At 42.8% G+C, this 18,320-nt stretch overlaps 1 protein-coding gene across 6 annotated transcripts in view; it reads left to right on the top strand.

Annotated features, from left to right (window-relative positions):
- EPM2A (EPM2A glucan phosphatase, laforin) overlaps positions 1-17,764 on the top strand; it is a 47,440-nt gene extending 29,676 nt beyond the window's left edge. For all 6 annotated transcript variants that reach the window (XM_005280413.5, XM_042848219.2, XM_024112822.3 and 3 more), the window contains 2 exons: positions 12,429-12,670; positions 15,811-17,764. In XM_005280413.5, coding sequence (XP_005280470.1) covers positions 12,429-12,670; positions 15,811-16,085 — 517 coding nt within the window. In that variant the 3' untranslated portion in view covers positions 16,086-17,764. The remainder of the gene's footprint in view (positions 1-12,428; positions 12,671-15,810) is intronic.
- Positions 17,765-18,320: the final 556 nt, after the last annotated feature.

Below are 18,320 nucleotides of genomic sequence, written 5' to 3'. Positions count from 1 at the left end.
TTTTGTAGGGCCAAATTAATTGGATTGACAACAGGAATGTCTCAATTGAATTCAGTGGGGTGTGCCCTCTGCTTTTAGAGGCTTAAAAAATATTGGGCCAAATCCTTGGGTCCAGCTGAGCTCTGATTGGGGCAGAGGAGCAAAGCTGGCTTAAATACACCTTTTCACTTCCTCTTCCCTTGGGGTAAGCCAGGTTCAGGCTGTGATGTAAAAGAGCATAGCTACTGGGATGCTTTAATTCATGCCATCAATAACTGCCCCTTAGGGGTAATTCCATCAACCCAGAATGACTGGAGCATGCTGCACTCTGGTCATGCCTCCTTCCACATCTTATATTTGGGAGATGCATCAGGGAGTGGTATAAAGGAGAATCCCTAGCCACCTTGCTAGGGTAGTTTTCCATCCTTTTTGCATTATTGGAGCACTGGGGGCTGCAGGTTTGGCCAAATTCCATTTCTGGAATTTTCTAACATATTCTTCTCCTCAAATCAATATAAGTTGAGGGTGCTCTGCACCTACACGAGATGCTTAGCACCTTGATGTCAACATAGGCTCATGTCTCAGTTATCAGCACAGTATTATTTTTATATCTTAGCCTTTGTTTTCATTTTATTCCATTGTTAACTTAACATTGATTGGCTTAATGCCTTGTTCATCTTGCAGATCAGTGAACCAGGCTCTCTGATGCCATATTTCATAAATAAATTTGTGAACACTGAATAAATAAGTTTATTAAGCATATCAACCAGTGTTCAAGGGCTTCAGAAATTTTGCAGACTGATAAACTGTTGTTCCGCAGTAATAAAAACAGGTGTTTCCTTTCAGTTGCCAAGTCTGCTCCCATCTGAGAATCCCAGATAAGTAGTCCAAATTACATCTAAGAAGAAAATTTGCCAGAGCTTAATTACTTTTCATCAGGGTGCCACAAACAATGAAAGACGGAAAAAAACAACAACCCATTGGAACTATATTGTAGTCTATTTAATTCTCCTAATTTAAAAACCTGCAGTTGCATTTTCTACTTAAAAATAAACCTTACAGCTTTAGTAGTAAACTAGGATGAATTTCTAATCACCAAATTATATTCCTTCTGCTTGTGGCATTAGATAAAAGTAAGCTTTTGTTCTGCAGCGTAAGTAGCCTTAACAAGGTTGCTGCTATGTCATTTCAGCAGTATATGTTTTCCCCATTAATCAGCTCTTTTCCTGTGTTGGCTTTTGCTCAGATTATGGCCGTTTTATGTGTCTTTATTGATAAAATTGATGTTATCGTGCCTATTAGATCATAGTTTTCAATGAATAGATCATACTGCTGGCAAATCCTGGTATCTTCTTTTACTCCAGTCAGTAGAGTTCCTGCTCATGCTGTCAGTAGTTCAGTGCATCTGGCTGCTTTCGCTCAATCCTATTCAAGTCAAGCCTCTCATTGTAAAACTTGATCTGACTGGTCTGCGGGTGAACTTTATCAGTAAGTCATTAGCAGAATGGGTCAGGTCTTCAGAGTAAACAATTGCAGCTTTGAAAAGGCTGGGCCTCAATCTGCCAATTCTACTCAACTCCTTATCTGATGAAACAGTGATTTTGAGTTTGTTTTTTTATTTTCATGTAAAGTGTATTTAATGGAATACAGGAATTCTCATACCAGATCAGACCAGTGATCCAGATGGTCAAGTATCCTTCAGTGGACAGTACCAGATACTTCCGAGGAAGACAAAAGGAAGGAAATATGTGGAATAACCATCACATAAGGGGATTTTCTTCCTCTTAATGGTTTGTTTATGCCTGAATCATGAATGTTTATATCCTTTATATTTTTATTATATGTATAATGGGAGGATTCAATTATATTACATAAAACCGTCTAATCCTTTTTTGAACCCTGCTAAGCTCTTGGCCTTTGGCAGTGAGTTCAACAGGTTGATTATCCTGTGCACAACCCTCCCCCCCCCAAACTTTGTATCTGTTTTAAATGGGCTGCCTTTCAATTTCATTGGCTATCCCTTTGCTCATGTATTATGAAAGGATTAATAGGATTATCCAATTGACAGGGCTGCACAGAGGTTTAGAAGAGCGTGAAGCAAAATCTGAAACTTAGCCCCTCTTTGCCCCCCCCCCAAATTACCACCGAGGAGAAGTGGAGGGGGAAGGGGAAGTTGGAGAGCAAGTTTGCTGCATATTCACCCTGCAGTGGTGGCTCAGCTCCTGTCCCAGTTCCTCACTCTGGACATTGTGACCAGGTGCGCAGGGTTATTTGGGTTTGGTCTGGCTGCCCTTCCATCATGATGGAGAGACCACTGGGCCAAACCCGAGTGGCACTGTGACACTGCACACTAGGTTGCAGCACCACTCAAATGGAGGGCCCAGGGCAAAATGTCCCTTTTGCCCTCCCTTCCCCAGAGGCCTTGCCAATTGGCCTTCTCTATTCCAGTCATTGTTTTATATACCTCTGCCATGTGCTTTCTTATTTGTCTCTATGTCATGCTCTGTCTACCTCTAAATAGGCCTATTATTTTCAATCTCCCCTCATATGGAAATCTTTTCATGATGCCAATCATTTTTATCTCCTATCTCTGGACCTTTTCAATTTTTCCTGTATCTTTTTAGAAATGGTATGACTCAGATGTGAGTTTACTATTGATATGTAGAATGATGTTACCATATTTTGAGTATTACTTTAAATGCAGTTATTTGTATAGTCTAATGTTGCTTTCTGACCTCCACTTGGAGTAATGTTTTCATTTTGCTGTCCACAGTGACACATTGTTTTCTTTCCTGGTTGATTTTAGTTAAATTAGAACCCAGCTATATATGGGAGTAGTTCATATTATTTATTCCAAGTACATTGCCACCACTGTTCTGCCTATTTGTTCCGCTATGTTTGGTACCTGTGGATTTTTTAACAAACTTCTCTAGTCCTGACTATCCAGAATAATTCTCGGTTGTTTGCAGATTTTGCTATCTCACTGTTTACCCCCATTTCTTGTGAAAAATGTTGACTGAGAGACTTAGAGACTGAATTCCTCCATGTATCCACAGAATAGGTGTAGGGCAGGCAGTGGCATTCCAAGTCAAACCACAGCACAGAGTGTTTCAGTTCTTGATTGGAGGGAGAGGACATCTAGCTATGAGAAAGTAGGTCAGTCATCGTACCCTCTCAATCAGTCTTTCTAAGTCTGCTGGGTATGAGGAATTAGATTCTGGAATAGAGCTGCAACAAACAAACAGAAGAAGAAGATGAGTGGTGGAAGCCTAATCACTGGAATCATTTAAAACTAAGATGGATAAAGTAGGAAGCAATATATCATAGGGGATAGTCTTCGTTGAGATGATCATGGACTAGACCCAATGGATTTGGCTACACTGATGTAAATCTGTAATAACTCCATTAACAGTAGTAGAGTTACTCAGGTTATACACAGATGTAACTGAGGTCGTAATCCAGCACTGTAGGTACAAGTTATCTGTGATCTCTCAGATACTGTGCTACAATACAATTTGATTAACAGAGTAAAATATACCAGAGATCTGACATTTAATTTGTGAGAAGAAAGTGAAACTTATCTGTCAGCTTCTTGTGCATCTTAGTTGTATGGGGTTGAAAAGATTGAAACATCTGCAAAAACAGAGCACTCCATACATTTTAGGATAGGATGTTCAAAAGCATTCAGTGTTGACCTAACTCTACTGCCCCTGAGGTTGTTGTTAAAACTAATAGCCCAGCAGATTAGGCTATTACCTAAGTAATTTTTCTAGATTGCTTTGAATATGTCCTCCTTTATCATCATCATTATCATGACAAGGTGCAAGGACCCTATCTGGACACTAGCAAGCAAACGACTGTTACTCTCACATAGGTTTTCAGGGAGAGGGAGCTCGGAAGGCCCAGAAGCAACAAGAACAATTAGCTACTCAGGTGGGAGGCAGGAGCCTATAGGGGTTAAAGAAGGTCACTGCAAAGGAGGGAGCTCGCAGATGATGATAGCTATGGGTGGTGATGTTGTGGTGATGTTGCACTATGGTATGAAGTGATGTAACACAGAAAAGAGATGTCACTAGGTAGAAGGCAAACGTAGGATTGCAGAGTTTTGCGACGTCATCAGGGAAGGATTCAGAAATGCACTCTGAGCTGGAGCCCTGAGCAGCAGGTAAAGTACAGAATACCCATGGCCTTTGTAAAGGAGGTAGAGATACAGCCCTACCTTATCCTCTGGCTACCTGCCATAATGTGTGTGTCAGGAGTGTTTGCAGAGTTGCTGTAGCCGTGTTGGTCCCCAGGATATCAGAGAGACAAGGTAGATGAGGTAATATCATTGATTGGACCAACTTCTGTTGGAGAAAGCTTCTCTCTCTCAGCAACAGAAGTTGGTCCAATAAATAATATCAGAAGTGGAGAGTTGGCAGAGATAAAACTCCATGTACATCTAGGCACTGCAGAAGTCTGGTGTAATGCAGACTGGATTATTTGTATTGCTTTTCTTGGAATGTAAAATAGTTTTTCTTTTGCTATAAATATTGTATCCTTAGCACCTCGGGGAATAAAAGCCTTGAGGGAAGGCTTGGTCAACTTGAAGACTGTTTTCTTTGTTACCTCAGCTGAATCACGATGCCTTTTTATTTGTATATATTAGTATTCCTCTTGGCATCCTCAGATTCTTATTTTGATTTTCCTTAATCCAAGTGAGGTGGTAGTGCAGTGCCTGAGTGGCCAAGTGAAGTGAATTTCAAGTTTCAATGACATTAGATTACATCTCGAGTGGGCCTCAGAGGAAGAATTCACTGCCCTGAGTTCAAAATAATGATCTTAATGAGATCAGCAGTATAAACAAATTGCAGGTTGAGAGTGACTTTATGGCCAGTTACTTGTGTGAAGTACTTTGACTCTGGCAAAGTACTGTTCCTTGACTGAAGCTGTCAGCCATTGGTATAAGCAGACTTTCTGGGATATTGTGCCAGCTAATAGATAGACCTTGAAGGCTTGAATCATGCTGTTTTCTACAAGGCCACAAATGCTAGATTGGCTTTAGACTGCAGATGGAGATCTGGATTGAAAGGCACAGTGGTGTTGACGTCACCAGGCATCACCATCACCCTAGGTAACTCGGGAGGGTGGAAAATCACAAGTGTCAATGAAGCCTTCTTGCACTAGGCCTAAATGAACCAAACTCCTTCCATGTTTAAACTCCAATCGACCTCAAAAGCCAGGTGCAATTGGAATATGTAAGCAACCAGTTATCTGTGTGCAACCCCCTGCTCACACCGGTATCAAGCGGTAATAATGAGGCCTGCATGTTTCTGGCTGAAGGGAAAAAGAACAAGATAATGGTTTAAAGAAGTTACTAACAAGCTAGGCTTATAGCTGCCAAGAATGACTTAACTGCTTAAATGTAATCGTTATTTGCTTAGTAACTATTACCAGGGACGGGAGGGGTAGAGGGAGGAATGGGGGGGAGAAAGGGAGGGCTAGAGGGGGAAGGGGGGAGGATGAGGCTTAACTGCAAAATGTATAAAAGAAGAAAAACTGTTTCTGTTAGTGTGCTTGATTTGAGACGTGCCAGTCTTCTTGCACCGCTTTGAGATCTCAAATAAACTTGGTTTGCTTCTCCACCTGGTGTGTTTATTGACGCGAAGCACACCGGGCAACGAACCCGCTGTTGCTGTCCTCGGGCACTCTGTGCCGGCAGCAGTGGTGTGGCTCTTTGGTGGAGAGGGTTTGTCAGAGGGTGGAGATGGGTGGCAGGAGAGAGATCACTTGATCACTACCTGTTAGGTTCACTCCCTCTGGGGCACCTGGCATTGGCCACTGTCAGCAGACAGGATACTGGGCTGGATGGACCTTTGGTCTGACCCAGTATGGCCGGTCTTATGTTCTTACGTTTTTAGCTTGAAAGTGGCAATCCACTCTGTAAAAAAAGTACCAGGACGCTAATCTTTCACTGTTCCAGACTCCGTATGGCCTTATGGGTGAGCAAACTATTGCATATGTATTGATTACATGAAATAAATGTGTGGTTTCAGCTGCCATAATTTAATCAAGACTATAAAGAGTCTTGGAGGAGAATCATCCAAGCACGATATATGTTTGCATCGTTGAAAATAATTAAAGTGTGGAAAAGTAAATGTACAAGTGACTTCACAAGGTTCCATGTTTGTTTTCTATGAGTGATGATTTCACATTGGTTGCCTCAGTTTACAGGTCAAAAGGACGCTTTAGTCCACACCAAGGGGGTGTTAATGTTAGTCCTTACTAGTGTGTCCTGCACTTACTGGCCCATGTGGACCCTCCTGCTATCCACTAGAACAGCGGTTCTCAAACTGTGTCGGGTCCCCAAGGTGGGTCAGGATCCTGTTTTAATGGGGTCACCAGGGCTGGCGTTAGACTTGCCGGGACCAAAGACAATGCCTGAGCCCCACCACCTGGGGCCAAAGCCGAAGCCAGAGGGCTTCAGCCCTGGGTGGCAGGGCTCAGGTTACAGGCCCTTCAGCTTCGGCCCCCCAACCCAGGGTGGCGGGACTCGGGCAGGCTCAAGCTTTGGTCCTCACTCCTGGGGTCATGTAGTAATTTTTGTTGTCAGATGGGAGTCGCGGTGCAATGAAGTTTGAGAATCCCTACACTAGAAGTTCCTTATTGTACACAAAGGTAGTACTTTTTGAAACAGGACTACATTGGCATGCACTGGGGAAATTTTAGGGTCCACACAGGCCAGTCAGTACACAACAGGCTAGTGCAGACTAACACCTCTCTGGTGTGGCCTGAAGCAATGTGTAGACAAGCCCTTAGATGCTGGACCCTAAGTGACTTGCCCAAAGTCACACAAAGTATCTGTGTCTGAGCTGGGATTTGAACACGTCTTCTGAGTCCCTATGTAATGTTTTAGTCTTAGCCCTTGTCTACACTACAAAATTAAGTTGACTTTATCTAATTCGACCTCGAGCCCCCGAATTAATGAAGTCGATTGTGATGTCCTGTGACCCACAAGACACCAGGGTTAAAAATATTTCCTGGCTCTTGGGGAGAATGGATCCACCACTCGCCTGTCTCCCATTCTCCTCCTCCTCCTCTTCCTCATCCACCATATCATCCTCCTTGTTGTCCCTAGACTCACACGCCTGTGAGCTGTCCATGTTGCTTGTGGGGGTCACCCCCGAGAATCGCATGCAGCTCGTTGTAGAACCTGCATGTGTGGGGTTCAGCACCAGAATGACTGTTGGCCTCCCTTGCCTTCTGTTACGCTTGGCAAAGTTCTTTTATTTTCACATGGCACTTCTGTGTGTCCTTCGTATAGCCCTTCTCCCCCATTCCATGAGCGATCTTTGCATATATGTCAGCATTTCTTCTGCTGGATCGGAGCTCTGCCTGCACAGACTCTTCTCTCCACACAGTGATGAGATCCACCACCTCCTGTGCAGACCAGGCTGGAGCGCGTCTGGGGCATGTAGTCTCCATGATCAGCTGTGCTCAAGCTGGCATGCTCCCAATGCTGGTCAAACAGGAAATGGGAAATCAAAAATTCCCAGGGCATTAGCAGGGGATGGGCTGTTTTCTGTTTACCTGGCTGCAGTGCAGTAGAGTTGAGAATGATCTCCAGAGCAGTCACAGATGAGCATTGTGGGACACCACCTGGAGGCCAATTAAGTTGAATTACACAATGCTGCGCCTGCACTACCTCGCAATCAGCCCATGGAAATCAAACAAAGCACTGCAGAGGTGGATTACACAAGTCAACATCAGAGGTAACTTAGGTCGACGTAAAGGACAAGGTAGTGTAGACACATACATTAACAGGTCAACTTAAGGTAGCTTCCTTCAACCTAACTCTGTAGTGTAGACCAGGCTTTAGTAACACACAGTGCATTGAGTAAGAAAGGGCCATTTTTACACTGAGAGACAAGATGGGTGGGGTAATATCTTTTATTGGACCTTCTTCTGTTGGTGAAAGAGACGAGACACAGAGCTTGTCTCTTTCACCAATGGGAGTTGGTCCAATAAAAGATATTGCCTCTCCCACCTGGTCTCACTAATGTCCTGGACCAACACGGCTACAACAATACGGCAAACAACATTTTTACATTGACATATTCTTCCTATAATTCCTCTTTAAAAAACCAGTGTGTCATACTTTTTTAGGAAGAGAAAGGGATTAATGGTTGAAATGATCTTACATTTACATATCCCCTTTAATCTGTAATTGTTTTTCAAATTATATGGAAGGGTTACTTAATCTGCCATTGTAAAGTAATCACTTCTGGAGCTGGAAGGCAGCAACTGTTGAGCAGCTCAAAGCTGAAAATGAAGAGGTCGCTCACCCCGGTACTAACCCAGTCCAAACCTGGTTACCTAGTGAAATAAAGTGGCAACTTCCAGAAGGAAACAAGTTCATTTTTTTAAAAAGGGCATACTTTTGGGTAAGGGAAGTGAAACTGTGAAAGGATCATTCCCTAGCATTACAATTCTTTAACTTCCATTATCTATCATACAGTGAAACCGTTGTGAGGACGATCTGGCATAAATATATAGAATACAATTACTGAACTGTTCATCAATTTCTGCAGATTGTATTTGAACTAAAACCCTCTTTTAAGTGAAGAGAAAATAAAGGAATGAACTTGATAAAGCTGAATGAAAGCCCAGGCACCAAAGAATGAAATAATCATAATTAGATCTCTTAAATAAATTGACTGAATAAACAAATCTACTTGGTGTCATTGTGCACTGCACATTATCTATAATGAATGTCGTCCTGATAAAAGAACAATTAAACCCAATTAAGTAATACATGCACTGTATACCAAGGCTTTATAGCCATTACTGGTAAACAGAGGAGGAAAGACCAGAAGCCAAATCCTGATCCTATTGACTTCAGTGGCAAAACTCCTGGAGCTGGTCCCAAGGAACCAGTTCATAAGAGTCATCTGGTCTAAATCCAGGCAGTTGACAGCCCTAGTCTTGACTCTGCTCTGTGTACTGCCATTTTCCTCCATTCCATTGAATGGAAATATGGTGATGTTCAATGGTAAAGCCACCAGGTGATTCACTAATTGTGAACTGAGGTACAATGGGGACTCTAGCAGGTCCAAAAATTCTGTTGGACAGTCTCAAAGCACCTGGTAGATAATCTGGATATAGAATATGTTGCACCCACAGATTTTCATCTGGATTTCATTTTCACGTATGCTAGGAAATCATTTCTAAGGTAGTGTTTTCTCTGTAGCCCAATTTTTATATTGCATGATTGGTCTTAGGACTCTAGTCCCTCCTGGTTAAATCATCTGCTAGAATCTATACTTCTGTCCCCTGGAAGAGATGATAACTCTGTACATTAGTTGATTCTCAAATCATAAAACATTGGGGGTTTATTATATGAATGTACTGAACTCTGAGGAAAACTGTGAAGAAAAATACCAGGTGCTCTTGTCCTCAGAGAACACATTTGTCTTCTCATCATGTACCATGAAACGCTGTGGCCAAGGGGCACTCAGCACAGCTCAGTATAGGGAGAGGAGCCACAGAGGTGGCATTAAGCCACCATTTAGCTCTCCCAATCGTGGGGTCATCCAGGCACTGATCTAGTCCTTAGTGAAAATTAGCTGCTTCAATTTATACTGACAACCAAGGGCCCTACGGGGCCATGATGATAGTGGCAGATCTCAAATGTGTAAGCAAGTCCTGACTAGGTCCCCTTTTCTATACAATATCCCTTATGTGAGTGGAAGGTGGTGTGGTGTAGCAGTGACTATGGTGGGTCTGTGTAGTTTTAGAAATGAAGGGACTGCAGTCCTGACCATCCCATTTCAACTCTTTCCCCCTCCACCACAGACACCTTGGAAATGTAAAGTATGAAGAACAGGTATTAGAACAAGAGAAGTGACAAGTGAAATGAGTTTTCTGTGGTGTAAATGCTAGTTTCCCATTCCCGGAGCTGACATGTTAAAGCTTGATTACTGTCAAGAGTACTAGGTGAACCGTGTTACTTCCACTGCATCATCTACCACGGAGGGGAAGCAAAGCCATCACATTGTAGGCCAGGGCATTTATATGGAGCACTTTAACCGTCTCCCTAATGCTGAATCAAATGAACTGTGTCTATCCAAACAAGCTCCCACACATAGTCACCTGGGAGAAACTGCTATCATAACTTAAACTGACAGTCCTTAAGGTACAGCTTCTGCCTAATAAATGTGCCCCAATTAACCATTTTTATTAGTTCTCTATAAACTGGGGAGATGGGGCCCTGCTGTAAATACAGAATTTTAAAATCACACTCTTCATCTTCATATTAAAAGAGGTGCCTCGACTGTAACCTCTTCAAGGCAGGGACTGTGTGTTCCCATGTGTTTCATGGGTGCCTAGCATATTGTGGGTGCTAGTGGAATACAGTTATAAGCAGGGCCAGCTCTAACTTGAAGAGCGCCGCCTCGCTGTAACGCCCCCCCGGAGCGCCTCACCAGGCCGCCCAACCCCCTCCCCCACACCCGAGCGCCTCGCTGGGCCACCCAAACCCCCGGAGTGCCGGGCCGGGCCGCCCAACCCCCCCCTCCTGAGCGCCGCACTGGGCTACCCAAACCCCTGCCCCCCCCCCCCCGAGCGCTGTGCCGGGCCACCCAAACCCCCAGAGTGCTGCACTGGGCCGCCCCCCACAAAGTGCTGCCGAAGCGCCCAACCCCCCTCCCCCCCCCACGCCGCCAAAACACCCGCTGTGCTGCCCAGCCGAAACAAACAAAAAAAACCCCTCGAGCGCCGCCCCGCCGAAAAAAAAAAAAAAAAAGACCGTGAGCGCCCCCCGCCACCTCAACATTGGCCGCCCCTTCTAAGGTGCCGCCCGAAGCACGTGCTTCATCGGCTGGTGCCTGGAGCCGGCCCTGGTTATAAGGAATACAAACTGATGACACTGAATTCGGCTTTCTAGCAATCCTACAGTAGTAGTCTGCAGGATATAATCATTATCAAAGGCCCATTTCCAGAGCCTTTACTCCTATTAGTGACCATTTATTCCTGCGGGTAGCACCATCAAATTTAAGGGGACGGTATTCGCATGAGAGTTTAATGAGACTGCTCAAGTGAATATACACTCATTTGGGGGAGCAAGAACTCCACAGTCTGGCCCCAAATGATTAGAATTTGCAAAAAGCTGTGGGCCGTACATCATTGGCCTATTTCATTTTTGAAGCACTTATGTGACAGCTGCTGTCTTGGCCAACACACTGGGGATGAAACTAGAGCTGAAAGCATGAGCAGCTACAGCTTGAACTAAAGGGCCAAAGCTCTCTAGGTGGGAGCTGTAACAATTCATATCCTCTGTGGATTGGTGCAAAGTGGGACTTCTAACACACTCACCAGTGGGCTACACTTACTTTCATCATAGGTTGAAGGAGTCATGGAAGCTGACTCTTAAAGATGCCATATTTTTTTTGCTGTGAATAACTAAGGGCTTGATTTGCAAAATTACATGTGCAACTGTGTGCCTATTTTGCCTGTGTGGTTACTGTAACTGCCTGTGCAAACTGGATATTTGTATGTAGCTGCTGATTTAAACATGTAAATACTCTATTGGGATTTTAGGCAAATTAGGCACCCACTTCTGTGTTTCAGTTTGTTTATGTACGAAAGCTTGCTAAGACATATAATAGTTTTTATGATCATTAGAGATGGGAAAACCACAGAAGGTTGGAGGTTTAGTTTGGCTAAGTACCAAAAGGTGTGGCTGTTTATACAAATTATTCAATCCTCGTGAGTTTTCTCACAGAATTTCTGGTTCTTCCAGCTTCCAGGGAGCCCAAACATAGTTCAAATTTCTGTAGCTAGTCCTGGCTGGACTCCAGAATTGCAGAGGCACGTGGGGAAGAAGTAATCCACACTCTTTTGATTACCACAGAAAATATGGCTTAGGCTGGTGCTGGCTTAACCTGATCTGATTTGCCCGCTGCGATAGCAGTAGCTATAAAACAATAATAGTTATATGGTTTACAGATTGTTACTGTAACATTCCACATTTGAATTATGTGAGCCTGTTGGGTTTCTTTCTACATAGAGATTGTGTGAATCTTCTGGGTTTCCTTATTCTCATCAACGCTGCTAGTAAGCTTCAGCTGCAGGATTGAATGACTGGTGTCTTTGAGACCTGTGCTACTAATTAGACCATGGTTTGCTAGGGCTCCAGTCTACACAGGTGAAGTGAATTTGGCTGCGTGCGCTAGGTTTAGGTTTGGTTCTTAAAATACAATATTATGGTTTAAATTGTAATAAAACAAGAAGCTTTTTATCACCTGACATAAAACCGGTGTGTTTAACAGCGTATCTCACATGTTGATGCTGCCAGGTTTTGAACTAGAATGCCTTTTAAGCTGACAGAAAATCTGAGTTTTGTGCAGGGGTGGGGAGTTCCTTTGTTGAAAGTGCTTAATGAGCTATGCTACCATTTTTTTCAATGCTAGGATTCTGCCAAACATCTGGCTGGGAAGTTGCCCTCGGCAAGTGGAGCATGTAACCATCAAGCTAAAACACGAACTGGGTGTTACGGCTGTAATGAACTTCCAGACCGAGTGGGATGTTGTTCAGAATTCCTGGGGCTGCAACCGCTATCCAGAACCCATGAGCCCAGAGGTCCTTATGAAACTGTATAAAGAGGAAGGTCTCGCTTATGTCTGGATGCCAACCCCAGATATGAGCACTGAAGGTAATGTTCAAACCTGTCTTACAACTGGATAAGTAATAACAAAACCTTTCAATGACATGATTACATTGCTTTAGTGTTGTTTTTTTCTGAATAGCTTTTGTTTGTTGTTACTTTGTTGTGTTGTCCCTAATGAATTCTGTACACTTTGTCATATACAGAGAAGTCATCCAAACGATTTCTGATACATATCTTCCTCTCTCGGTATATCCCCATCTCCTCCAAAAACTGATGACTGAAAACCTTTTCTTTCAGCACTGATTTAGTGAGAATACAAATTCATCAGGTTGATGACCATTGGCTTGCACATCAAGACTCTGAAATTGCCATAACTGCTGATTTTAACCAAAGAGGCAGTGCTAGGTAACCTACTCTGGCTCCCTTAGTACACCACTCTCTCTTTGCAGTCGTGTGCCAGTCTATTGAGCCACTGTATTGTCACATACAATAATTTGTAATCATATAGGATATGCATAGCACCCCAAATTGTAACATAAATTAGGATATGTTATTTGGCCGTTACAATCCTTGGTTCATTGATAAAAATAGATTGAGTGATAAGAAACCATGTATAAGCGGGAGGTTGGAAAACTTGAGTGGTTTGCCATACTAGAAAATATACAGGATAATTTTTAATAAAGTCAAATATTGGTGTCACAAACAGAGAATTGTCATGTCAGTTATATGCATCAAGACAGGCAGGAGACTTGAAAGAAAAATGAAATCAAGAATATGGATTGGCTTTGTGTTAACGCTCAGCTATGCCATGAGTAAAAGCGAGGGTTTGAGTCTTATAGTCTCACTCTTTGGACTGATAGGGGCTGGGAGTTCTCAACCCTTGAGAGGAAAAGGTTTTATATTGCTTAACCATGTACTTGATGGACAATTAAAGGGCAATGTTGATGAATTTCAAAGAAAATCTCACCTAGTTTTCCGGGGGGAGGGATAGCTCAGTGGTTTGAATGTTGGCCTGCAAAACCCAGGGTTGTGAGTTCAATCCTTGAGGGGGCCATTTAGGGATGGGGGGAAACTGTCAGGGACAGTATGAGTGAAGGCAGGGGACTGAACTCAATGACTTTTCAAGGTCCCTTCCAGCTCTATGAGATAGGTGTATCTCTATTTCTATGCCAAAAGACCTAGTGACTCTCAACACAGAGCTATGAGAGGTGGCAGCATATGCACATAATTGGAGAAAATGGGTCATGAGAACCTCATGGTTCCCGCAGCACCAATTCCACACCCCCTCCTCACACACACACCAATTTGTCAGTAGGAGTTTTGCCATTTATAGGCCCTAAAAACATATAAGTAGAGAGAGGTGTATGATTAGGAGGATTTCTTTGTTACTTAATGTTCAGAATTGAGCATGATATGAAAGGTATGTCAGTGCTGTATACAGAATGTTCTAATAGATTGCTAATGTATTATGATGGCAAAATACAGCATTTTCGTAGGAGAGACTTGTGAAGGCTTAAACTACCACAGCTGCTAATTTTGCACATTTCTAAAATTGAGACAGAGACATGGGTTTATGGAGATGCTCTTGTCCCCATCATTCTGGATAAAATGTGAAGTATATTTTCCATATTCTTATTTTAAATTGGAAAGATAAGAATACAGTTATAGTTCAGTTAAAAGTTGATTTTTGGAGGGGAGGAAACTGTTCAGATTAAATACTATACAACATCCATATCTGAACTGATGACAAACACCATCTTTGTTTTGGCAATGAATTCATTTAATACCTTAATTAGCTAAATTTAAAGTATATTTCATCTAAAGTAACCATACTATTACATAAATCAAGTTAGTACCTATTTTCCTTATGACTCTGTGGACCGATTCTGCCTCTAAATTGGTTGAAACATTTATACTTCTCGTATAAGTTGTTATTTTTTTTATTGTTCTTTGAATGAGACAAGAAATGAAAGGGAATCTGGATGGCTTCGCAAACACTGTATGACAAAAGCATTTCACTTCTGGCTCTACTGTTTTAACAAATCTATGGTGGTCTGTGAAATAAAATTGGTTGCCTCAACTCAGTCTGTATTGGACAGTGGGCCATATAAAAGTAACTTATGGTGATTCTCAACCAGGTGTATGTGTATCTCTGTGGGTATGCAGAGGTCTTCCAGGGGTACTCAACTCATCTAGATCAGTGTTTCTCAACGGGGGGGGGGGGGGGGGTTGCAACCCCCAGGGGGGTCACGGGACAGGTTTAGGGGGTGTTGCAAGTGCAGGACCAGCGTTAGGAGGGTGGCAAGCAAGGCAATTGCCTGGAGTCCCATGCCACGGGGGACCCCTGCAAAGCTAAGTTACATGCATCAGCCCAGAATGGTGGGGCTCAGGCTTCAGACAAGGCTCACAAATGAAAAACAGGTGCAAGTATCCCACTGAAATGTACGTACAATATTTATATTCCAATCAATGTATTTTATAATTATATGGTAAAAATGAGAAAGTCGGCAATTTTTCAGTAATAGTGTGCTGTGCCACTTCTGTATTTTTGTCTGATTTTGTAAGGAAGTAGTTTTTAAGTGAGGTGAAACTTGGGGATACACAAGACAAATCAGACTCCTGAAAGGGGTACAGTAGTTTGGAAAGATTGAGAACCACTGATTTATTAAACACGTTTTACTGCAGATCACCCGCCAAAGAAGGTCCGGGGTCCAAGTTATATGGACTTTTGTATTACCTGGACCTATTACTTAGCAAAATGTGAGGGTTGAAGGGCATTTGGGGAAACTGACACTATAGTTTCACATGTAGGCCATGATTTTCAACAGAGATTGGTGATTTTGGGTGCTCAACCAGATGAGGCCAGATTTTTAGGAAGTGCTTCGCATCCACCCTTTTAAAATCAAGCCTCTGTAAGGCATCTCAGTGTGGACACCCAAAATCACTAGTCACTTTTGGAAATCTTAGGCCTAGCCTGTGCAAAAGGGTACTTAATTTCTGACAGTGCAGAAAACCTATGTAGACATTCATATTCCCCTACCAGAGAAAGAAGAGAAACTAGCTTTAATAGATTTCTCTTTGCCTGCCACTATGATTTCACAGTACAGCAGAATAGAGAAACATATTGTTAACAGTGATCCTCCCTTTCTTGTGTTCATGGGAATGTGCTCTGTTTTTAATCCTAGGAAGAATACAGATGTTGCCTCAGGCTGTCTGTCTCCTGCACGGGCTGCTAGAGAATGGACACATCGTCTACGTACATTGCAATGCTGGTGTTGGCAGGTCTACAGCCGCAGTCTGTGGCTGGTTAAAGTATGTGATGGGATGGAACCTAAGGAAAGTGCAGTACTTTGTGGCCTCCAGGAGACCAGCTGTCTACATAGATGAGGAAGCTCTGGTTCGTGCTGAAGATGATTTCTATCAGAAATTTGGACCTCTTCGCTACTCATGCAAACCTTAGTGGTAGAAAAGCTGATTGGAGGAGGGGAGAGATTCCTCGCAGTGTTGCCAATCCCAAACATTCAAAATTCATAGTCAGACCACCCAAATTCGTGTGTGTGTGTGTGTGTGTGTGAGTGAGAGAGAGAGAGAGAGAGAGTGAGCGTGTGAAAAATCATGCGATTTAAAAACAATAATTAGTTTAGTCTCTTTTTATTTGCCTTCTGTTTTTTAGCCTGTGGGGTTCTTGTTTTCAAACTTTTCTCTGCAACCAGGCGGGTTAGGAACTTACTTTGCAAAACGAAAGCTGAGATTCTCATGTACTCATGTGACTCCAGGAGCTGGGACAAATATCACAAGATATAACCATGTGAGATGGCAAGACTGTGGTAGGAAGAAGGTGGAACAATGCGGAAGGGCTACATAAAGAAATAAAAGTCAACGGTGTGCAGTTTTTGTTTTTTTCTGGCTTGGGTAGTCAGGGTTGTTTGACCGTTTCAGGTAGAGCCTTCTGTTTTGGTGTGTTTATAAAGATGTTTCTAATGAAATGGTCTGACTGAGAAAAAGAAGAAGGAAATTGATTTATGCAGTTGTGTTTCTGAAACAAACAGCAAGTTAAATTCAATTCATTAGGCAAGAGCTGCCCTTTCTCTCTCGTTTAGGTTTATAGTTAATGTGATTTAGTAAAATTTACTGCTGTACTTTGTTATGGTGCTGAGGGTATTGTAGATGCTGTGCATAAAGGTGGGGGAAAGTTCCACTTATGCATGTTTAATCTACTGCAAGGCAGAACTCCTGGTTAATTAGATTGTCCTAGATTGTAAGATTTCCGGAGGGACTGTTTTTGTTTTCCTTGTCTGTACAGTGCCTAACACAGAGCCACGATCCTTGATTAGGGCCTCTTGGTGCTACCAGAAGATAAATAACAATAAAGAAAATTGAGTTAAAGCAGAAGATATGGGAGGTGGCCTGGTGAGCCTATATGCAGGCTGTGCTGCTGGGTTTAGAGTCCCAGGTGCAGTGTCCGTCTCAGTTGCCTACTTGGGGTTGCCTGGAAATTCTGCAATAGCAGCCATCTCTTGCTCCTGTGGAAGACAAGTGCTTCCACTGCTGCTCAGATGTCACTGTCCCATTAGCTAAATTAGGAAGGGCATCACTAGGCTCCAGAGTCCAAACAAGCCCCACTCAGCCAAAAATAGGTGCTGCAACTCATGACCTCGAGGGGAGGAAGTGGAGAAATTCCTCCGCTGAGGGTCTGATTGAATGGGAGAGTTGCTTGTTAAGGACACAAAAATTAAAAAACTAATTTCTAGAGGCAGATGGCTGAGCTAAATCCCTTTTCCAGTTATTTTTAGAAAAATGATTTGTCTATATAGAGATTTATTCCGTGATAAAGAGGTGATAAGAGACACATGACCTTAATTATAAGGAAATCCTACTACTGGAGACTTGTTAGCGATCTCACTGTTACAATATCCTGGGCACTGTTCACGGAGAATGTCCATCATAATATATTTTGCTTTATCTTTTACCCCTCAGATGCCCTCAGATGTGAAGAAGCAACTGGAAGTTATTTTAAATTTATGTATTTGATCATCACTTTATTTCTGATTTCTGTTTTGAAATAATGTATGTCATCAGTTAGATACTGGATGAAACTATGGCCCAATGTTAAATAAAAGCCTTATGACACTTCCATAAGTGCGGGTTTTCTCATGTGTTTTGCTCACGCTTGTTATTTGTACTTAAGAGTGGACAGTAGCCATTAGAACCATAATTGTTTATTTCTAGTCTCCCATGGTCTGACTGGAACAAGAATGGGTTTTGTATCTATGTGCCTGACCTTGTGAACTAAAGGGTGTGGATGATGCCCATTCTACTCATGGAGAACAAGAGTGCGTCAAAATGCAACTCAGCTAGGGACATACACTTAAGGTTAGAACGTGAATTTTTAGGCACAGTCCTGAGCAAGCAGTGGTGCCCTGGGGAGACACTGCATGGCAGTAACTCACACCTGACTCCTGATTCCTCCTCTTCTTCCTATTTGCTCCTAGGAGGTAGTTATTTACCACTGGCCTATACCAGCAGTAAATTACACCCTACCCATGCTGGCTTAGCTATGGTGTCTGGTGAGTAAGGGAAGTGGGTCAATTCTTTGCTGCTCCCCAACTCATTCTCTGCCTCTTGCTGACCACTAACTCTGGGGAGGGAGGGAGCAGGCAAGTAGCCCTGCTTCTTACTATATGCCTGGCCCCAA

This window comes from Chrysemys picta, chromosome 3, assembly GCF_011386835.1.
Source record: "Chrysemys picta bellii isolate R12L10 chromosome 3, ASM1138683v2, whole genome shotgun sequence".
In the NCBI taxonomy this organism is placed as follows: Eukaryota; Metazoa; Chordata; order Testudines; family Emydidae; genus Chrysemys; species Chrysemys picta.
Note: the sequence above shows the minus strand (reverse complement) of the source record. Positions and strands in the feature narration are given on the sequence as shown.